Source organism: Vairimorpha ceranae (assembly GCF_000988165.1).
Source record: "Vairimorpha ceranae strain PA08 1199 chromosome Unknown NODE_25, whole genome shotgun sequence".
In the NCBI taxonomy this organism is placed as follows: Eukaryota; Fungi; Microsporidia; family Nosematidae; genus Vairimorpha; species Vairimorpha ceranae.
In genome coordinates, this window is record NW_020169320.1 from 99 (window position 1) to 22721 (window position 22623).

The following is a 22623-nucleotide window of genomic DNA, read 5'->3' on the forward strand; positions in this document are numbered from 1 at the left end:
TTAAAGGCCCAACAGACGGAATGTTTTTTTTCAAATCAAGTAAATAATAATCTTTAGTCTTTATTTTCTGTTTAACAATTTCAATTAATTTCTAATAAATGTCTAAACTAGATTGTAAATAAGCAAAAAATAATACTTACAACCCAGTTTCATTTAACTATAAAGGGTCTAAAAAAAAATTATAAATAAAATTAATTTTTATTAAAGATTCGTATCTGATAAATAAATTTGAATATTGATCATATAAATAAAATTTCTTTCCAAAAATAGTAAATATATATTTTTTAAAAATTTCCTAAAATAGTAAATGTAGATTTTTTAAAAATTAAAAAAAATGAAAATTATAAAATTGCAATAAAGATTGTAAAATGTTATTTTACATTTTTAACAATAAGTATTTAAATTTTAAATCTTAAATCAAGATAAATAAATTTAACATATCTATATATGTTATATTTAAATTTTGTTCTGTCTTCATTTTGACTTTTGTTTTTAGGTTTTTAATTTAAATAGGCAAGCAAAACCGCCTTTTTAATCGAAAAAAGGGCTTTGTTGTTAAATTTTATAACAAAAAAGAAAGATTTATTAAAGTATGGGTGTCATCGGTGACAATTATTTACTTAATTATAAGATTTAAGTTAAATAGTAAAATATTAAACAGGGCTCTGAAACAAAAAGTTTTAAGAGTAAGAATAAAAGTATTTAAGCTAGTTTATTGATAATTATGTTAAATAAGAATTTAAGTCTTCGTAACAGAATCAAATTTTAAAAGATAAGGGTAATGACAATGGGAAATTTTAAAATTAAATCGCTAGTTTATTTTTTTTTCGATAATTTTTCTTTTTTTAATTTTTTTTAATTACAGTATTCTCTAAAATGTCGTTTTTTCTGGGAAAGATAACACAATTGATCTTTTTTTGTTCTCTTCTCTACCTTATTAAGTCTTGATCAGTTATTTTAGATGTAAACAATGTGCTATTATAGAATTTTAATTTATGTTTGTATTCACCATTTATAAATAAAAATTTATGGTAAGCACTAATAGAAAATATTTAATGTATTCAAGCGTAATATTGTAAAAATATTTCCCAAGATTTTTCAAACAGTGAAATAAATTGTGTTACATTGCTAAGTCTATTTTGTTCGTTAACACTGTTGGAAGATACTACTAATCTTTTGTGACACATTTCTAATGTAAAAATATCTCTACCTCCTGTAAATATTCGACGATTAATAAGCTCAATATTATTACCTTTCTTTAAGCTTAACTTGATGTCTATCTCAAACCTAAAATTTTTACAATTTTTTAAACTTTTAGAAACAATAAATTTATCGTCTTTAATTTTCAATAAATCTTCGTCTAAAAGTTTCTCTTCTTCTGCAGTCATATTTTTAAAATTTTGTTTTAAAATTATTTCTTCGTACATAATCTCAAATTCCGCATCTTTATCCATTTTATCGGCATCGTTCAAAATAAAAAGTTTTCCAGCAACAGATCTACCCTTTGTAATGTATTTAATAATGAGCTTATTATCTACTAAATCATAATATATTTGATATCTAACATTATTATAAACCATAGAAAATGTATATATACATTTTTTTTCATCAAACTTAATATTTTTTTGTATCATAAAATCTTTACGAGTTTTTTCATCTATTAAATCATTATTGTTAAAAAAATAACATTTAAGGTTGGTCTTAAAATTTTCATTGAAAACCCTTTTATAAAACTGTAATGAAGATGAAAGTGTCTCGATAGTCATATTTTCATTTAAAAAGCTATTTGGTACATCATAAATGTAAAATTTGCCTGGTAAAATTGTAATTGTAATCAAATAATTAACAAATTCTTCATTTTTTTCTAACATTTGCTTTTCGTTTTTCTGAATTCGTGGATGTAAATAATTAAAAAATGTGTTAATAAAGAATTCTTTTACATTAATTTTATGTGTCTCCATCTCACAAAATCCTTGATTCATCAATTTAGGACTGTAAACATTTATATCCTTATGCAACATATGCTTAATCCCTTTATATAATTCTAATTTTACTTCATCGGATGTGTCAAACATCCCTTTTATTACTAAATCCCCCTGTCCTCCTTTTTTGACATAACTCTGGTTGGATTGCTGTTTTTGATAATTTTCACTTACAAAATTCTTTAAAGAAAGATACTTTTGTACAAGACTTATTCTAAAAATAAATAAATATCCAACACTAGATATTGTACGAGCAATTCCGTCAATAATTAACTTAACTTCCTGAGAATTATCCTGAAATCTTTTTTTCAAATCAATTTTTTGATTAATAGTTACAAGATAAAATTTTTCTTTTGGCTGGATTAATGCTTTATAAATAAAATATGAAAAAGGTTCATCTGTAGGATTTTTGTAAAATTCCCTAGATATTTGATATAAAGCTTTGGAAATTTCAATCTTATTATTTGCTTTTACTTTTGATTGTAAAAATAAAAAAAAGACAAATACTAAATCAAAAAATTTTGAATCAAAAAATTCACATAAAAATAGAAGATTGAAAATTTCGCCAAATGAATCATCAAAATCTCTATTTATGTTAGAACAAAACCTTTTATAGATCATGACATCTGTATAGACGTAAATTTTATCATTTTTTATAATATATTTTTTTTCTAAGTCATCACTTTTTTCATTTGTCATATTTTCCTTGTCAAATAAATACAGATCATTGGTCTCTGTATTTAAAATCTCCTCTGTGCCACTTTTTAAACTAACCAGATTGACAAATATATTAGAATTATAGAAAAAATTATCGTATTTTTTTTTATACAAATGATTATAACTAAATTTATACCTATCATGATTATAAATTGATAAAGGTAAACTGTTTATATTTTCTGTACATTCCTCACTCATCTTTAATAAACCCATTTCATTTATATTTTGAATCTTTATTTCATTTTTTATTTTTTGAAAAAATTTTTTCATTTCTGTTAAAATATTTTCAAAAAACTTTTCATCATTTTCAGAAGGAAATTGTAACAAAAGTTCATCTTCTTTATTTAACTTAAACTTTTTTAATAAAATATTTATCTCTTTCTTGAAATTTTTATAAAATTGTTTTTCTGTATTTGATATATTGATATCATTTTTATAAATAAATTTTTTAAATTTAATTTGACTACCTTCAAAAATCTTTTTTAGTGGAAAATTAAGATTGTCAATAAATCTACTTAAGCAATCTTGACATTCACATTTTAAATTTGTATTAATCAACGAATTAAACGATCTTCTATATAAAATACCCAAACTTTTAAAACTAGGGTAAATATTCCCTGGTATTTGTAAAAAATCAGGAAAACTTAAAGGAACAAGAGATTCGGGCACAGATGCAACAAATCCTGTCCTAGGAAAATCTATGCTTTTATTGAATAGCTCGGCTAGCAACTTCGCATTTTCGCTTTTTACATCGTTTAAATCACAATACACCATGTGTGCATGCGCAATATGACCCAAGTGGAAATTTCTAATATATCTTATGTAAAAATTAACAATGTCTTTTAAACATACCACTTCTTTAGACAAAAATGTTTGATCTTCATACAAAGATGGATCATGATAATTTTTAGGAATTAAATTTTTTTCCCAAATAATTGTATACATATCACCATCTAGATCTGAACCAGAACACATATTAGAAATTGGTCTTTGTCCTACTTGGTTAAAAACTAATATACTACGCATAAATCCAAGTTCTGGTTTGTTTACAGCAATAACTGGTCTAATATCTCCAGGATGGAGACAAGGATTTTTAACAACAATGCAAGGACCAATAACTATAACATAATCTCCATCTTCAACAAAATTATCGTATTTTCCAACCAAATCTTTCTTTACTTTTATAAAAACTTCATTTTCTTTTAAAACCATCAATTCGTCAACTGTCCCTAACAGAACAGCTCCATTTTTGATTAAAATTTTATTCTTTTTGTATAAATCTCGTGTGATTTTATTAAAAATTTGTATTAAAATTTTTTTAAAAATTTTCGAATCTTTAACACTAGAATTGCATGGCACAATTCCAACTGTTCTACGTACATACTTTACAGGATTCTCAAGTAACTCATTTAGTAAGCTTAAAACATAATTATCTTGATGTTCAACAAAAATAGAAACGTTTATTCCTAGACCTTCTAAAATATTTATAATTTGCCTATTTAAATAGCATAAATTTGTTGCAGAGTGTGTAATACACTCCATAGTTCTATGTTGAGATATAAATTTTCTCATACTTTTTCGTAAAATTAATTTAATCCGATCATCAGTTTGTTCTCCTAAGGCTTTAATTAACAAATTTTCATCTTTAAATTCTTCAAGTCGAATTCTTTTTACATCGGAATTTTGATAAGATCTTAAAATATTTAAAACAGCTTGTCCCAATTTCTTATTAATATTAAAATCTTTAAAACACTCTTTATCTTCACTATTAATTGGATGCGCAACGATAACCCCTTTATATCCACCAAATCGAATTTGAAATGCACTAGGAATTTCATCAAGACCCAATTTTTTAGCAATAATTTTTGCATGTGAAAGTGAAATTATACCTACGCCATCGGTAAATGTAAATCCATTTTTAATATTATCTTCAATTTCAATAAAGTCTATGATATCTACTGTAGGTATCGTACTACTTAAAGCCTGACCCAATCTCATAGCATATTTACCAATATTCTTGATCTGTGAAAAATCACCTAACCAATTTCTTATGTAATCAGGTCCTATTAAAGTATTTTTTGAAAAATAAGGTGTAAGAAACCACACATTGTGTAATTTCATCTGTGACGTAGTCATGGCGACAAAAAAATACTTTTTTTTTCCAACAAAAATTCCTTCATTCAAAATATTTCTAAAATAATCATAAATAAAATTTTGATCTTTGTTAACTGTATCTTTTATTTTAGTTTTAAGATCTTCTTCTCTAAATGATATTCTTAAAAATTTTTCGTAATCAAATTCTCTAAGAATTCTATTACTTTCAAAAACAACAGGTAATTTGTAAACTATTCTTAATGGGGTAACAACTGCGTGTTTAACTCTTCTTTCTTGCATTTCACAAGATATTTCATTATAATTTTCCATGAGAGCAATAAAATTTAAAAATCTTTTATCAATTGAGACTAGTAGATAATTAACAATATTAAAAATATTATATTTTAAAATCAGTTTACAATCATTCTTAGTTAAATTAAAATTTAAATATCGTTCTTTTTGGGATATTAAGCACAACATATAGAAGTGATCATCATAATTCAAATTAGAAAATTCTTCGTAAAGTTCAGGAATACTTAAAAAATCCTCTTTTGTAGCTTTTAAATTTGAAAATATTAAAGCTATATTTTGATATCTTGCAAAAAAAGAAATATAACAGTCAATAGTTTCATATAACATAATTCTCTTTTCCGTCTTAATGTTTAGATGCTTATGTTTATTTTTTAAAATAATCTCTTTAATTATATTAAAATCTGCATTATTTTTTAAATCAAATGAAATTTTTATATCATCTCTATGCACTAGAAAAGGAACTTCTTCTATGGAACATCTACTCCAAACAACACTTTCAAATAAGTTATAACGATCAATACTACCTAAACTTGTAATAGAAGATAATTTTTTGTGGATTTGTAAAGAATTTTTACATTTAAAAATTTTAGGTTTTCGATCTAAACAAATATAAAAATTAATGACAAATCCATCCTTTTCAATAAATACATAATCTTCAAAACAATTTTGCGATATTTTTAGTTTAAAGTTGCCCATTTTGCCAAAAAAATATATTGCAATGACATCTCTTCTGAAAAAAACATAAGAAGTACTATTCATTTTATAAGAATTGAGAAATGTCTTTTTGTTCGATATTGTTCCAAACTCTATACCTGATGATATAACTGATATATTGTCATGATTGGGCTTAATAAAATCAAATTCCAATGGTTCATAAACTCGTTCTAATATTTTAAATGCAACGTACGAAAAATTATGCTTTTTTTCAACATATAACGTATTTTTTTTCGTGTCAAATTCTTTAACTTGAAATAAATCATCTAAATTGATATTTTTCCTTTCATATGTTTTTTCACTATGTATTTTAATCACAAACATTTCAAGATTATTATAAATTTTGCCTGTATTCAACAATTTAGGAATTTTAAAATTAGGTTTAATCTCCGTTTCAATTTTCTTTTCAAAGTTGATTAAGTTTTCAAATAAATCTTCATTAGATTTCTGACACAATATTATTTTTTTAGCCTTGGTGTTAATAGGTTTAAAATCAAAAAAAATTATTATGTCTAATTCTGAAATATCAGGAAGCTGATTATAAATCATAAAATAAATTTTTTTAACAACATTATCATTAGAACGTATGTGAATCACATAATTAATCTGATCATTAGAGACAACTGTTAAATATTTTAATTCATAAATTATTATATTGTAAACAATATCAAGTATTTTTATAGAATTAAAAATAATATAAATGTTACTAGAGATACATTTAAATACTTCATTAATCAGAACATCTAACTTATTAGACGTAAAATGATATAATCCTATTTCATTTTTTATTCTATCATATTTCTTATCTTTCAATAATACATCTAATATAAAATTGGTTTTATAAATTCCGTTATACAATAAAAAAATAATTCTCTTTGCAACATCATGTTCTTCTTCCCTTTCACCATTTTTAAATTCATTAACAATTTGACATAAACCTTTTAAATGCAAATTAATTTGGTTCTTATTTTTATCTAAAAATATTTCTTCATCAAATTTTTTGTAGGTTTTAATTTCTGTGTTAAATAGCGCTTTTTTGTAGAACCATCTAATATTCTGTCCATAAATTATTGGCGCATAAGATGTAAAATTTACATCAGTTGAAGTATAAAGATCATAAAAGAAAAACGGTGATGTAGTAAACCCAAAACTACAAATATACTTTTTCAAATGTTCATCATTTTTCTGTAACAAATCAGTAAAATTTCCAATACTTTTTAGATCATCAAATACCAGTATCGAACTACCAACAGTTTCATTACATAATTCCTTTTCTGTGATTATAGCGATTGTATTTTCACACACAGTCTTATAAAAATCCGCCTTTCCTGCCATGTTATCTTCTACCACTAAAAATATTTTATCAATTTTTTTATATTTCTTACAAATAATGCTAATATAATATTTTAAAAAATTTAAAAATATCGTTGAATCTGGCAAGTAAAAAATAACATCTAATTCTAACGTCTTAAATAACAGTTCTAAATTAACATCAGAAGATAATTTTAAATCTGATTTTAAACGGTAAGTAATTTCATTTATTATTCTATTATTTTGCTTCATTAAGGGGCTAAATTTAAAAATAAATTATATTCAAGAAAAGACATCCTTTTCTGCTATTGAAAGCAGAAAATAATAATAAGTTTTCTTAATGATATTTACAAAAATTTAAAGCCTAAGTTTTTGCATTTTAAGACCCATCAATGAAAGATAATAAAGATTTAGATGATGAATACAGCATCTTAAACATTCATAAAACTTATGAAGATGCAGAATTGAATTGGAAAACATTTAACAATAAAACTAATACGACTTCAGATGAGGCTAAAAAAGAAACACAAAGCAAATTAAAAGATGTTACTTTTTTATCAGGTAACAAGTCACTTTCAAAGCTAAAAGAGAAGGTAAAAAGTATACAAAATAAAAAGAAAATTTTAGATACAGAAAATATTTCGTGCAAAAGATATAAGGAATGTTTAGCAAAAGAAGAAGACAAAGAAGTTAAGCTTGATAACTATATGAATACTAAGTCAGAAATAGACACGAATCTACATGAAAATATATTTCAAAAGGCAAAACAAGACACATTTGTGATAGAAGAAGTAGAACTAAGTGACTTTAAAGATAATGACCAAAGTTTTGAGGTAGAAAATAAAACAGCAAATAATAATTCATCTAACTACAAAAAAGATATCAAGAAAGGAAAATTTTTAGAAGACAACAACATTCTTAAAGATCGTCTTAGTAGAGTAGTCACACCAAGGGCGAACGTTAAGTTTAAAGATGTTATTTTACCGTTAGGTGTTGATGTAGATAAAAAAACACAAGAGAAAATTATAAAAAATTCTGTTGAAATAGAAAAAAATCCAAAATCTGATTTAGCTAATAATACAAATGATATACAAAATACTTATTCTAATATTACAAATACATTATCTACCAAGCAGGTGTCTATAAATAAAATAAAAAAAAGATTGAATAAAGAAATTAATAAGACAAAAGTACAAAATTCAGATAAAAATAACTCGGAAGAAAATGCCCAAGACAGTAATTTAATTTCTGAATTAAAATCTAAGATTGATAGTATACAAAAACTTAGGAAAAATGTAATCAATTTAGAAAATTTTATTGGGCTACAAAAAGTCGAAATTGAAATGATTAAATCTCAAAAATTGCCTGCGAATAATTCTGCACATTTAATTCAAAATTGTAAAAAAGCATTATCCTCGATGATTAACGATATAAAAATGCGAGAAACAGAATTAAAAAATGAAATAGTTATTGAAAAGCATAAAAATGCAGCTTTAACAAAAGAAGTTGACAATTTGAAGAAAATAATTGATAATTTAGTAAAAAAGCGACAAATTGATAATTAAAAGCTGAATAAATTATTTAATATTTGAATGAGTGACTTTTAACACAATTTTTTTGTAATATTTTAATATAATCTCTTTTAATTAATGGCGATTTGAAATGATGTTTTAATTTTTGTCTATTTTGAAAAACAAAAAAAATGTTTTACGAAAACTATAATTTTATCATCAGTTATAAAAAAATAATTTTTTATTAGACGTGAATGTTTATTTTATAAACATGTATTGTTATATTTTTACTTTCTGTAAACAATTTAGAACTAAACCAAGAGCTTATTAACAAGTTTATACCAACACCATTAAAAGATAGTTATTAAGATAAAATTATTGTTTTTAATAAAAGCTCATTTTATTTTTGCAAATAAAATCAATTACTTCAGTATTAACAAATTTTCTTAAAACCATTTTTAAACCCATATGAAAAAAATCAAAGAAGTAAAACTTAAAAAAGATAAATCTGATAGAAATACTATAGATAAAGTTCTAGATGCTAAGACATACAGCATTTTAAAAAAACTACTTGCTCGTAATAAACTTGTTGATCTGCAAGGCAGTATTTGCACTGGAAAAGAAGCTAATGTTTATTTAGGAAATGCAAGTACAGAAATTTATTCTAAATTTGTTAAAAATATTCACACATTAGATAATAACGGCGAAAATAAAAATATATTTTGTCCAAAAAAATTACAAAAACTTTTAGAATGCACAAATGTGAATGATGTAGATTTTGTTATAAAAGATTTTTTTAAAAAAAATGAAAATAATTACACATTAAGCAAAAGAAAATTAAGAAAAAAAAATAAGAAAGAAAAAAATGTTTTACTTACTAACGAAAATAAAATTAAATTAGAAAAAACTAATATTTCTTCTATTGAAAACAGTGTTGAAAATAAAAAAGACAATAATCAACTTGATTTATTATCAGATGATTTAACAAAAGAATGCAATATGGGCACGGATTACAGTAAATCAGAGATTGAAAATTGTACTAATTTAAAGTCTGATATTTCCTTTGAAAATATGATCCCTGTGGCTATTAAAATATACAAGACATCTGCTATGAATTTTAAAGATAGAGAAAGATATCTTGAAGGTGAAAAAAGGTTTAAAAATTTTTGTACAAAAAATAGTAGGAAACTGATAAAATTATGGGCAGAAAAAGAAGTTAGAAATTTAAAAAGACTTAATAAACATAATGTACCTTCGCCAATACCAATTTATCTAAAAAGAAATATTCTTATTATGAGTTTAATTGGGGGACCGGCAGAAAAGCTTAAAGATACATTTATTGATGATCCTATAGACTGTTATAACCAAGTTATTCAAATTATTAGTGATATGTACAACAAATGCAATCTGATACATGCAGACTTAAGTGAATATAATTTACTTTATCATAATAAAACTGTTTATGTTATAGACGTCGGTCAAAGTGTAGAAAGAGATCATATTAATGCTAACGAATTTCTAATTACGGATTTAATTAATATTAACAATTTTTTTTGTAAATTAAATATAAAAGTAAGGAACATAAATGAAATATTTGTTAAAATTACTAAAAATGAAATACCAGATTTTTTAAAAAGTTTTGATTTAACAAAAAATACATTTATTCCTTTAAAGTTAGATGATGTTAGTAATATTGAAGATGTTAAAATTTTTACTGATTTGACTGACAAGAGAATGAATACATGTAATGTACATGAAGAAGATCTTGAATTAAATAAAGTTTTATGTCTTGAAAATGACACTGAAGAGAGAAGTCATTTGAGCAAAAAAGATCGTAAAAAACTTGTGAAAGAGTTTAACAAAGAGCGTAGAGTATATAAAATTAGCAAAGTAGAAAAAAAAAGAATATTTAAGAAATACATAGGAAAAAAGAAAAAAAAATAAAGTATTTTAATTTTTTTTATATGTAGAAATTTTTATATTTAACTATTTTATTAAATTAACTTTTTACATGTTTTTCGAAAATTCATCTAGTTCTTTTATTGTTTTACTTTTTCCAAGAGTATATTTATAAAAATCGTAACAAGGTATACCAAGTGTATAAGTATCAAATTTTTTTGAATATCTTTGACTAAAATGTGTTAGCAAAAGAACCTTAGATTTAGATCTTAAAAATATATTATATGCATCATTAAGTGTAGAATGATTTGTTTTTATTGCTTTCTCCTCATTTTCGTTATCAAAGGTAGATTCATGTATAAGAATATCTGAATTACAAGCCATATCTGCAAATAAACATGATGGTCTAGTGTCACCTGAATATGAAATTTTGATATTTTTATATTCAATTGATACTGAACAAGAATCAAGATTATGTTTACAACCACAGATTGAAACAAAAACAAAATTATCTAATGTAAAGTGTAAAATGTAATTATCAATACTTTTTTTATCGACAGATTTGTAATAATTTTGTTCTAATTCTTTTGCGCTGTCCGTTGCAAAACATTTAATGTTTTCGTTAAATAGCGATACAAAATCTAAAATACATTGTGGAGCAAAAAGATTAACTTTATGTTTTATTTTACTCAATAAATTTACAAGGCCTAGGTTATGATCTCCATGTGAGTGACTAATAAAAATTGTACCGATTTTTTGTAAAACTTTATAAGATCCATTAAGCCTTAGCAGTTGATTTAAAGAATCTTCACCACAATCAAATAAAAAAACTTTGCTTTTTATCGAAACAAGTAAACAACTTACATTTCTATATTTTGATGGAATTGCACATCCTGAACCAAGAGTGAGTACAAACGAATCTTTGTCTGAGTACTGTAAAAAATTATTGTTACTATAATTTAATATTTTTCTTGGTTCTCTGTGCAAAACAAAATCTTTAACTTCTTTGTTATAAATAAAACAATCATTTGAATTAATAATTCTTGTAAATAAAAAAATGTGTTTCCATTTTGCGCGTTTATAAAAAGATTTACGACGGCTAATTTTTTTTCTAAACCTTGGAAGGCTAGGAAGTAAAAAATTTGATGAAATTTTGCTAAACTCTGAAAGTAAATTGTACTGCGAAATAAAGTCAATTGTTTTAGGATTATTTATATACCACAGATCTCTAAATTGATATCTTAAAAAGTCCTTTTTTTTAAAACAAATTACTTTATCTTCCTCGGTTGGAGTTAACGTATCATCAATTATAAGATAAATTTTTTTAAATTTAATATCAGGTTCCATATAATCATCACCGTTATAGACTTTATCATTTATTTGTACCTTTTTGCCAGCCACAAGATCTTTATACATAAATTTTGGTATACAACTAGGAACATTTTCGACACGAAAACGTCCTTTAAATTTTTTTATTTGTAAAATATATTTTTTTGATACAGAAATAAATTCATCATCGTAATTCAAATCATAAAATTGTATTTGTAATTTATTGGGTGGACAAAAAGTGTAAGCTTTTTTTATTAAAAGTTGTATTTTCGAGTTACAGACAATCTTTAAAATTTCAACATTCATGTCTCGAAGAGTTAAATACAATCCACAAAGAGGTGGAATACATTTTTTATCAGGTATGAAAATAGCACAAATATTTTTTAAATGAACTTTTGATTCTATACAGTATCTTTGAAATCCTTCAAACAAATTAAAAATATAAGATTTTGACTCAACTGTCAACACAACAGACTTTCCACTTTTTGTAGATAGAAATTTGATAGACGAATACATTGAAGGGCAGTATTTTACTAAATATTATGTTACAAATTATAATTTTTTTATGCCCTAAATGTTTGAACTAGAAATTTCGCATCAGCCTGTTCAAAAAAAAGAAGAAAGAAATGATTCTAAAAGCGTTAAAAAAATGCCACAAAATATTTCAAGCGATCAAGAAAATATGGAAGGCAACAAGTATAATGCAGATACCCATGCACCAGAAACTTTACAATATTCCGCATCTATTGATGACCATAAGATTGATAATACTGTTGTATTTCCTGGTGGTAAAATAGGTCTTCTTCGCAAAACATTTGAAAGTATTGCCGAAATTGTTGATCACGTTGAAATAAAAGCACGTTCAGAAGGATTAGAAATGCAAGTTATGGATTCAATACGTGTAGTTTTTATTGACATTTTTCTTAGCAAAAATTTATTTGATAAATATAGATGTGATAGGAATATTACATTTGCCATTAAAGTAAAAGATCTTATTACTATTCTAAAAGATCTAAATTTTCCACCCGATTCAAGTTTACATTTATCTTGTGATGATAATCCTGAATCGTTAATAATTTGTTATAAATATCCTCAGTATGTTTTAAATTGGGAATTAAGCTTGTATTCGTTTGATAACGAAGTGTTTGAACTACCTGAGTTTGAATTTCAAGCGGAAGTTACGATGTATGCTAAACAATTTATGGTTCTACCTAAGCTTATTGGAATATTTGGGGAGTTTATTACTATCGAAGCATCTAAGAATACTATTACATTTAAACAAAAAGGAGATACAACATCTTCTGCTATGAACTTACATGATAGTGAAGACAATGATATAGAAATTAATGTTTTGACAAATCAAAAAAAAGAAATGGCGATGAAATATATTGGGATTTGTGCTAAAGTAGCTGGTCTTTGTTCTAAGATCAAGTTACATATGGGAGATGATACACCTATTTTTTTCGATTTTAATTTATATGATTTAGGTCACATTAGGTACTATATTGCCCCAAAAACAGAAAGTGAATATTAAATTATTTAGTTAAGTATCTTATATGTAATTTTAATTATTAAACAAAACAAACATTCAGTAAAAAATCCAAATTTTTAATTAAAAAACAATAAATTAATCACACATGATTTCATACTGGTTTTTTAATCCCCATCCCTTTGGATACAAATCTTTCTCCATAATAACTCGCTTAATGCCCGCGACAAATCCATGGTCCATTATGGAAATTTCTGCACTACTTACAATAGCTTCTCCTAAACAAACAGCTTCCCCTTTAACAGAAATTATAACAACAACAGATCCAATATCAATTTTAGAATCATATTTAAGAACTCCAGTTATGCTTAATTTTGCACCGTAACATAAAGCATTAATAGCACTATCTTTAATCATAATTCTAGGATATCCTATTAAAATCTCTTCGAGAGGTCGTATAATTCGTCGCAAATATAACTCTTCTTTTTTAGTATCATAAACGTATTTAGCATCTTTAAGATCATGTAGTGTAAAACATTTATCTTCTTCAATTAAACCACTCCTTACTCTTCGTAATGCTGCCATACTAGCAGGACATCCCATAAGTAATCCGATGTGTACACATAGCGTTCTGATGTAAGTGCCCGCCTCGCACGATACCTTAAATAAAGCTTGTTTTTTTGTTTTTGAAACTTCCAAAACATCGATTTTATAAATATTTCTCAATCTAAGATCTCGTTTTACAGCACACATAAGCGGAGGTCGTTGATATAAAACTCCTGTTAATTTTTCAACCGCTTTATAAAACGACGTTTTACTTGGTTTATCTTCAAATTCAATTACACATACATATTCTTTCCCGAGTGTTTGTTGACTTTTAGTTAATCTTGTAGCTCTATTCAAACATATCGTAAGTACACCACTTACTTTCGGATCAAGTGTTCCACAATGACCTGTTTTGTCACACTCCAATATATTTTTAATCCAGGTGACCACTTCATGAGAGCTAGGATTTGAAGATTTATCAATGTGTATAATACCATATTTAAGATATTGATCCAAAGGCCTGTTATATGGCAAATGTCCGCACCCAAACGGCGTAAAGTTAGTACTTTTAGTGATCATTGAATCTACATTTTTCAAAAGCGGAGAAAAATGTTCTAATTCTTGTGTCATTACAGGGATAAAAAAATTTAAAAAAATGTTAAATAATTTATTTAATGCATAAATATTTTAGTCAGCAAACGAAATAGGTTTAAAAAAACACAATCCTTCGACAGAAGTAGTAATTACTAAATCTTCCTTAAAACAGACATCTTTATAATATTTTTGTCCTTGATGAACAAAAAGCAAATATTTTTCGTATTCCCAATCATCTTCAAGTGATGTATCAAAAATGCACAACTGTTCATCACTTGTACTGCAAAAAATATCCGAATCTTTCCATTTAATCATTGAAATACTAGATTTATGCCAAAAAATATCTATAATATTGCTAGGCATTCTAATGTCTACAATTTTTATCGTTCCATTATCATCTCCGTATGCAAATAGATTATCTTTGTTTGTGTCCACAGCATTAATTTCTGCGTTTTCTAATTTGTTAAAAATATTATCTTTAGATCTAATGTCCGTAACTTTTATCGTTTTATCAGTTGAAGCTGAAAAAAGAAGAGATCCCAAACGACTTATAGATTCAATCGATTTTGAATGAATTCTAAATGTATCTGAAATCTGTTCATTAAAAATAGATAAAAATCCACTATCATGTGCAAATATAGAAGTTTCATTTGCTGAATACAAACCATAATCGACTTTGTCATAAGAAAGTGATATGAGTTTATCCAAATTATCATTATAAATATCAAATGTTGTATCTGAAACACAATTAATATTAGTATTAGATCTAATTCTATTATATAAATATGGTGCTTGAACACTTTTATATTCAAAACCTTCATGTTCAAAGTTTTTCATATTAAACATTTTTAACTGTCCAGGTTCATTTTCTGGATTAGTTGCCACAAGTAGAAAATCAGTTTTGTATAAATCGACAGATTGAGATGGCCAGTCTAAATCGTAATAACTAAGAATCTTGTAAACTTCATCGTTACATTCCAACTCTTCATCATCAATAGTAGGAGTATATGTCACTGTTTCAACATTGTCCAAATTATTGATATCTTCGTCTGATAAGTCTTCAATATCTAACTTCTTGTTCATATGGGCACAAATTATTTAGTTTACAAAATGAAACTTAGATTAGTTTTAGTTGTTTTTTTAAAAATTATAATATTAATTGGTACTATAATAGTCAACAATGAACATTACTTCAAAATAAAAATTGCTTAGGTTTACAAAAATATTTTCACTAAACAAGACGTAAATATAATAACTAAGATTTAAAAATTGTTAAAATAAAACTTTCTAATAAATTATTTGTATTATAACTGTGTAGAAAAAAATATTATATATCTACATTTTGTTTGCTCTAAAGATTTTATACCTGTACTTGTCTGTAAAATAGAATTATTATTGAATACATACAATAATATTTAGTCTGTCAAACAAGCACAGCAAATTTGCAGCTTAAAATAAATTGATAACAATTAACCATCCATTCACTAAAAATTGTGTTATAAAATTACAAATGAAAAAAAGTAAAAATTTTAAACTTACTTTTTATTTTTTAAAAATTTCTAATATGTCATTTAACTCATCTTCAGTATATCTTTCTTCCACTTCTTCAATAACTAAAGCCAAGTCAATAATATGACTAGGGGAAATATTTATTAATTGTATAATTTCAAATTCTGTTAACTGTTTACTTTTTAAAGCATCATATATTTCAAGTTTATATGTATCACTTTTACAAAACTTTTTTACCAAATCAGTAAACTTTCCTGATTCATTTTTTAGTATTTGGCACATTTCTAAATTTGAATAAAATTTTATGTTTTTTTTAAGAATTTTCATTTTCAGGGTGCAAAAATTTATTATCTACCAGTATTCTAAATCTATCAAATTGTATCTCATTCTCTTGATGTTCAAAGATATATTTATTATCTACTATTATTTTAAAATTTTCTTGTTCTGTAAAATTGTAAATTATAAAATTATCGAAAATATAAATTTTTTTATCTAAAAAGTTATTAGTTAATCCGGTTTTAGTAATATCATAAATTGCAAGACCTTGGATACTTTCGTTGTACATATTAATTACCTCCTTTTTTTATTATCTTCTAATTTTAGATATTTTTCGATCAGAACATTTCTAAATATTATTAATTGATTATGCGTTAAATTAAATTTATATTTAAATAAACAAGATATTGTATGTACATAATGGATGTTTTTTGGGCTTTCACTTGTAATTACTACTTTAGTAGCATTAATTAGTCTATACAAATTATCATGTAATTTATTAATAAGTCCATCACAAATTATTTTATATTTTATTTTGACTTTATTGATTTTAAATATGATACTGTTACCGTCACAATATTCAGTAATCTCAAAGGGATACTTTAAGTTGTACACTTCATAGTGTACTAATTTCTCTTCATAAAATGGCCCATCAAATTCTCTAAATCGTAATATCCCTACATTATCAAGACATTGTACCCGTTTCACATAGTTAATGACAAGTTTACTATCATTTAAAGGACTGTACTCAATACAATTATCATAGTACTTACTTATTCTATATTCTAAAGGTACACGATAATTTTTAGTTAAAATAGTCTTATCACAAATTTTTATAAAATCAAATGCTGTGTCTATGTTAAGATTGATTATCTCGCCTCTGTAGACTGTCTTCATGTCTTTAACAAGGGAAAAATAATAAATATAAATCAGGAAAAACATACAAATATACAAGAGTTGAATTTAGCAAGTATTTTATTACATATCTTCAATATAAATATATTTGATTAAAAAATCACTACTTAAGTTTCAAGAATTTTTTGTTTGTAAGCTGTATCGCCTTTTAGAAATTTCTAATATGAGAACAAATTTTAACATTTTGCGTGTTATAAATTATAATTTATCTTACCATTTGTAAAATTATTAACGTTTAAATGTAATTTAAATAGACATTTGCCATATTAGTAATTTAATATTTTTATGTAAAATTGGAAATTTATAATTTTATAAGCTAAATAAGTACTTTAGCCACATACTAATATTTTTCTTAAAAACTCAATTTTCAAGATTATGCCAAAAATTTTAGTTAAAATTTAGAGGTATAAATTATTAATAAAAAATTTATTATTATTAGAATAGGTTTTTTGTAAATATGTCAAAAAGCTTGGTGTAAATTTATTCACACATAAAAATAAAAAAATTCGGTTTAAGATTAAGCTTCTTTATTATAAAAAATTTTAAAAACTAAATTTCATTTATTACTCATAGCAGTTTGATGGTAACAATAAAATGTTTTTATGACTTAAAATAATAAATGTATATTAAAAGACAAAGATTGCTTGAAAGAGGCTTGTATTGAATTTTAAAAATTTGTAACGCTTTGTTTAGTATTTACGAGACAGTTAAGTTTCATAAGCGTCTATTGCGCTTTATGCTACATTAGAATTTTTTTAGGATGTGTAAGTTAATTAGTATTATTATCATCTAAATTTTATACAAAACTCTTTTTAACATATATATGTAAAATAATATTAAAATATTTTTTGTAATGTAAAAAATTTACTAGCAACTATGTTTTATTTAATTGTATTAAAATATTGTTATAAGACGAACAATGATAACACTTATGTAATAAAAACAAAAAAATAATAAGTTTAAAAAATATTTAATCGCTCTTTTTTATGTTTAATTTGATATTGTTCATACAACCATGGCTGCACAAGTTCAATATTTGTTTTTTCTTTAGCTGAAACGGAAAAGCATGCAATTTCTATATCTATGTATGATTTTAAGCCTAAATGATAAATCATGTCATTAATATCCATAGCACGTCCTTTATCATTTTTTGTACCAAGTACCAGCATATTTTTCATTTTTCTACTATTTCTATGCAATAACTGTTTAAGTTCAAATTTACTCTTATCCCATTCTTCTTTCTTTTCGCTGAGATCTACACAGTAAATTAAAACGTCACATTTTCTGTATAAACAATCCCACAATTTTCTATACTTATGGTCACCCTTAACATCATAAACACTATACGTAACTCCATTATACAGATATTCTAATGTATTAACTCCTTTACTTTGTTTTATTTCTGCATCTCGAAAAACTGAATTTATTATAGAAGACTTAGATGACCCTTTGAGTCCAAGGACGCATATCTTAAATTTGGTAATAAAAATTTTATTATAAAACTGAGAACACAACGTTCTAAGCTTTGTGCAAATATTCATATGTGATTTTTTTGCAAAAAAATTTAAATGTATTAATTGATTAAGTAAATTAATTGGTACAAAAACTAAACAATATAAATTGATTGATGTATTATTAAAACTAATTATATTGTTTTTATAAACTAGGACGGGGACGGTTTTTCTTTAAATATTTGATTAAATTTTTATCTTTAAAATGTTAAAAGTAATTATTTTTTTACTATTAGAAAATTATTAAAATTTTCTTTCGTGGTAACATATTAAAAAGTAAAAAATTTATAAGTTTGCTTGTAAAAATAAATTTAACTTATATTTATTAGTGTATATTTAAGGTCTTTATTTTCTAAAAATATTTTTTGAGCTATTTTCTATATATTTACAGATTAAAATTATTTTTTAGAATATGTACTAATTTTCTAGTTTACAATTATTAGTATTATATTGTTTATATATTTTAATATAATGTCATTAATAAAGCCTTAAAAGTTAAAATTACTAATAATTTTAACGCTTATTTTAAATTAAAAAACTTTGACATAAAATTTTTAATATGTAAAATGCGTATATAAACATTATTTTTATGTTTACATTTTTAATTTTTAAGCTTATTTATTGTATATTGCATTTAATAATATTGTTGTTTAATCAATATTCAAAAATGATTTTTCTATAATTATAAATATATAACTAGCTTTAAAAGATTACCAGAGTTGTTAATTTAATATTCTCTTTTATCGAGAGAAAATTCATAAAACAAATTTTAAAAGTTAATTTTTTAGGTTTAAAACAATGTAAAAATTGATTTAATTTTTAATTTTTTAGACACAGTAAAACTAATAAATTTTCATTTTGGCTGTAAAAATTTCAAATTTGTTGACTTTGAAAGCTTGGCAGAAGCATAACTGTAAATATAATTACTTTTTTACTATTAATGTTTTTTACTTATATATTTTATATTAAGATAAAATTGCGATATGATTTTCGTTTAATTCTATCAATCAAATAAACAATATTATTTTAAGCCTAATCACGATTGATTTTATGAAAATATCAATCTTTTTTAATTAGAATTATTAAAACTCAATTTGTTTGTTTTAGCAAACAAACTAATTTTCTTAAACTATTTAATAAAAAAAATTACCGTTTTTTATGCATAAAGTTACATTGTGTTTAACATTTTTCGAATTTCTTTATTGTCATAAATTGTATCAGAACAGAGAAAGTAACAGCATTAAAAACAAATCGTATTTTCGCTGCCAAAAAAGGTTTCCAGAGGAAGCCTATCACTACAATGAAGAGAATATTTCGCAAAGATTTTTTAAAATATTTGTAAAAAAGACTTATAACGCTTTTAGAAATGAACTTAGAAATACTGATTATACATTATTTAAAAATATACTATTAGATATTTGGAGAATTATAGGTTATAATGATACAAATAAGTTGGCTTTATTTGTTTCATCTAGTCTTCATAATACATCTTTCTATAAAATCTTTGAAGCAAATGAAGATGATATGTATAGATCTAGGGGACTATTAATGATAAAAGGAGTAAATAATTATAAACTTCTAACATATTTATCATTGCTAAAAAGTAATGATTATGTAAGAAATCCAGAACTTCTATCCATTCCTGACTTTTATTCTATCTACGATACTATTGAATTCTGGGAAGTCAAATTAAAGAATAATTATACGTTTGAAAATATGATGATTTCATTACATATTCAAAGTTGGATTGATAATAAAAGCAACCAGGATATAATAAATTGGAGAAATATGTACAAAAAGTTAAAATGTGTGTATAGAGGAAAATAAAAGTAATTCTTATTATAAAACATAAGCTTATATTATTTTTTTTGTTCATATCTTTATTACAAGTCACTTAACAAAAAGCTTATTCTTAGCAATTTGTACTTATTACTAGTTTAAAATATTATTTATTAAAGGTGTTATTAAACATTTGAATTTCTAAATTTATTTATAGGCAGTGAAAAAAATTGAAGTTTAAAAAAAGATTTTTATTTTTTTTGCAATTAATTACTTTAAGTAATTTAAAGAATTAGTATACAAATCCCAAGTAAATATACACGACTTTTTTATTTAAAAAGTTCATATCTTTGATTAAATCAAAAAACAATATATTTAACAGAAATGACTTTTGAATCTATAAATTTACATAAATATTGATTAAAAGTAATAATTTATAATGTATGTAAAATATTTTAGATAAAAAAAATGTAAATGGACAAAATTTATGCATTTATTTTTAAAAAAATATAAAGATTTTATAAATTTTTTCAACACATTTTTTTTGTGATTAGAAAAAAGTGGCATTAGTAAGTATAGAATTAAATAAATTATTTTAATAAAAAAACTGTATTAAATAATTAAATATATTTAAAAGGCTACAAAATTGATGTATTTATTTTGTTATAAAGCTAATGCTTTTAATTTTTCCATAACTAGATTTTAAATACTTTAACGCCTAGTATACACTTTGTTGCTTATGATAAATAGTATAAAAAAGCATGTTTATACTTTATTTTTAATGATAAAAAATAGTATAACGATAATTTTTAATTTTATAATTATTCAAGTTCATATTTAATTTATATTTTCAATACTGTTTAACCTTTTTGCAATTAATGCTGTGCTATAGTTATAATTTACATTAAATCTTCAAATATTTTCTTCATCCAGTACCCCAATTATTTTAATTAATTTAGAATAAAAACTTAAACATTTCAAATCAGTAAATTTCTGTTTTTACTTTATTGTAAAAATTTACTAATTTTGGTAATTTTATTTTCTGATATATTTGTCTTATTTTTGCCTAATTAAAATAAACTATAAATTTTTATTATTTTCATTACCCATGCCATTTTATAAAAAAAAATTTGAAGCAGTAAAATCAAGACAAAGTACGTGTTCGTTTATTGAAACAGAAGATGCAATCACAAAAGTCAGAACTGTTTTTCAGGATGCATTATGTTCTAATTTAAATCTAAGACGTGTATCTGCACCATTGATGGTACAATCGTCATCAGGCTTTAACGATGATTTAAACGGAATTGAACGAAAAGTACAAGTTGATCTTAAGTCAGGGCCATCAGTTACTATTGTTCAATCACTTGCTAAGTGGAAGAGATATGCTCTTCAGAAATATAACTTTAGTGTTTACAGTGGGTTATACACAAACATGAATGCTTTACGTATTGACGAAGACTTATCTAACATTCATTCTTACTACGTAGATCAGTGGGACTGGGAAAGAGTGATAAAAGAGGATGATAGAAATATTAACTTTTTGAAAGAAAATGCTTTAAAGATATATAAAAGTCTTAAAGAGACAGATGCAGTAATAAGAAAAGATTATCCCGATTTATTACAAAAATTTCCAGAAGATATTCATTTTGTTTTTACGCAAGAATTGGAAGATAAATATCCTAATTTGAGTGCTGTAGAAAGGGAATATGAATGTGTGAAGGAATACAAAGCGGTTTTTTTGATGAAAATAGGCGGAAAGCTTAAATCTGGGTGCAAACACGATGGAAGGGCACCTGATTATGATGACTGGGAATTAAATGGGGACTTGATAATGTATAATGAACTTCTTGATATTCCTTTTGAAATATCATCCATGGGAATTCGTGTTGATAAAAAATCTTTATTAAAGCAACTTGAAGAATCGAATGCACTAGATCGTGTCAATTTGAAATTTCACTCTATGCTTATAAATGGCAAATTGCCTTTTACAATTGGAGGAGGTATTGGACAATCAAGGGTATGCATGTTTTTACTTGATAAGCTACATATCGGCGAGGTCCAGGTTTCGGAATGGGATGAACAGACAAAACAATATTGCACTAAAAGAAACATATCACTTTTGTAATAAAGTAGGT

The 22623-nt window shown here is 24.2% G+C and overlaps 12 protein-coding genes across 12 annotated transcripts; 5 read left to right on the top strand and 7 right to left on the bottom strand.

Annotated features, from left to right (window-relative positions):
- Positions 1–1061: 1061 nt before the first annotated feature.
- Positions 1062–7382, bottom strand: AAJ76_250007480 (rna-dependent rna polymerase 1; the record flags this gene model as incomplete). Its single annotated transcript, XM_024474811.1, has 1 exon — positions 1062–7382. The coding sequence occupies one exon, from the start codon at positions 7380–7382 to the stop codon at positions 1062–1064; it is 6321 nt and encodes a 2106-aa protein (XP_024331029.1).
- A 140-nt stretch (positions 7383–7522) lies between these two features.
- On the top strand, positions 7523–8695 carry AAJ76_250007621 (hypothetical protein; the record flags this gene model as incomplete). The annotated part of the gene is made up of 1 exon (XM_024474812.1): positions 7523–8695. The coding sequence occupies one exon, from the start codon at positions 7523–7525 to the stop codon at positions 8693–8695; it is 1173 nt and encodes a 390-aa protein (XP_024331030.1).
- Positions 8696–9109: 414 nt separating this feature from the next.
- AAJ76_250009208 (serine threonine-protein kinase rio1) lies at positions 9110–10585 on the top strand (the record flags this gene model as incomplete). Its single annotated transcript, XM_024474813.1, has 1 exon — positions 9110–10585. The coding sequence occupies one exon, from the start codon at positions 9110–9112 to the stop codon at positions 10583–10585; it is 1476 nt and encodes a 491-aa protein (XP_024331031.1).
- Positions 10586–10648: 63 nt separating this feature from the next.
- Positions 10649–12385, bottom strand: AAJ76_2500012483 (ribonuclease z; the record flags this gene model as incomplete). The annotated part of the gene is made up of 1 exon (XM_024474789.1): positions 10649–12385. The coding sequence occupies one exon, from the start codon at positions 12383–12385 to the stop codon at positions 10649–10651; it is 1737 nt and encodes a 578-aa protein (XP_024331032.1).
- A 58-nt stretch (positions 12386–12443) lies between these two features.
- Positions 12444–13403, top strand: AAJ76_2500012542 (proliferating cell nuclear antigen; the record flags this gene model as incomplete). Its single annotated transcript, XM_024474790.1, has 1 exon — positions 12444–13403. One exon carries the CDS (start codon positions 12444–12446, stop codon positions 13401–13403), a length of 960 nt encoding a protein of 319 aa, XP_024331033.1.
- Positions 13404–13496: 93 nt separating this feature from the next.
- AAJ76_2500014632 (trna pseudouridine synthase) lies at positions 13497–14534 on the bottom strand (the record flags this gene model as incomplete). The annotated part of the gene is made up of 1 exon (XM_024474791.1): positions 13497–14534. The coding sequence occupies one exon, from the start codon at positions 14532–14534 to the stop codon at positions 13497–13499; it is 1038 nt and encodes a 345-aa protein (XP_024331034.1).
- A 57-nt stretch (positions 14535–14591) lies between these two features.
- On the bottom strand, positions 14592–15581 carry AAJ76_2500015679 (wd40 domain-containing protein; the record flags this gene model as incomplete). Its single annotated transcript, XM_024474792.1, has 1 exon — positions 14592–15581. The coding sequence occupies one exon, from the start codon at positions 15579–15581 to the stop codon at positions 14592–14594; it is 990 nt and encodes a 329-aa protein (XP_024331035.1).
- A 459-nt stretch (positions 15582–16040) lies between these two features.
- Positions 16041–16289, bottom strand: AAJ76_2500016387 (dna-directed rna polymerase ii 16kda polypeptide; the record flags this gene model as incomplete). The annotated part of the gene is made up of 1 exon (XM_024474793.1): positions 16041–16289. One exon carries the CDS (start codon positions 16287–16289, stop codon positions 16041–16043), a length of 249 nt encoding a protein of 82 aa, XP_024331036.1.
- A 288-nt stretch (positions 16290–16577) lies between these two features.
- On the bottom strand, positions 16578–17225 carry AAJ76_2500017323 (hypothetical protein; the record flags this gene model as incomplete). Its single annotated transcript, XM_024474794.1, has 1 exon — positions 16578–17225. One exon carries the CDS (start codon positions 17223–17225, stop codon positions 16578–16580), a length of 648 nt encoding a protein of 215 aa, XP_024331037.1.
- A 932-nt stretch (positions 17226–18157) lies between these two features.
- Positions 18158–18739, bottom strand: AAJ76_2500018837 (adp-ribosylation factor-like protein 8a; the record flags this gene model as incomplete). The annotated part of the gene is made up of 1 exon (XM_024474795.1): positions 18158–18739. One exon carries the CDS (start codon positions 18737–18739, stop codon positions 18158–18160), a length of 582 nt encoding a protein of 193 aa, XP_024331038.1.
- Positions 18740–19867: 1128 nt separating this feature from the next.
- On the top strand, positions 19868–20536 carry AAJ76_2500019966 (hypothetical protein; the record flags this gene model as incomplete). Its single annotated transcript, XM_024474796.1, has 1 exon — positions 19868–20536. The coding sequence occupies one exon, from the start codon at positions 19868–19870 to the stop codon at positions 20534–20536; it is 669 nt and encodes a 222-aa protein (XP_024331039.1).
- A 1060-nt stretch (positions 20537–21596) lies between these two features.
- AAJ76_2500021695 (aspartate-ammonia ligase) lies at positions 21597–22613 on the top strand (the record flags this gene model as incomplete). The annotated part of the gene is made up of 1 exon (XM_024474797.1): positions 21597–22613. One exon carries the CDS (start codon positions 21597–21599, stop codon positions 22611–22613), a length of 1017 nt encoding a protein of 338 aa, XP_024331040.1.
- Between the last annotated feature and the right edge of the window lie 10 nt (positions 22614–22623).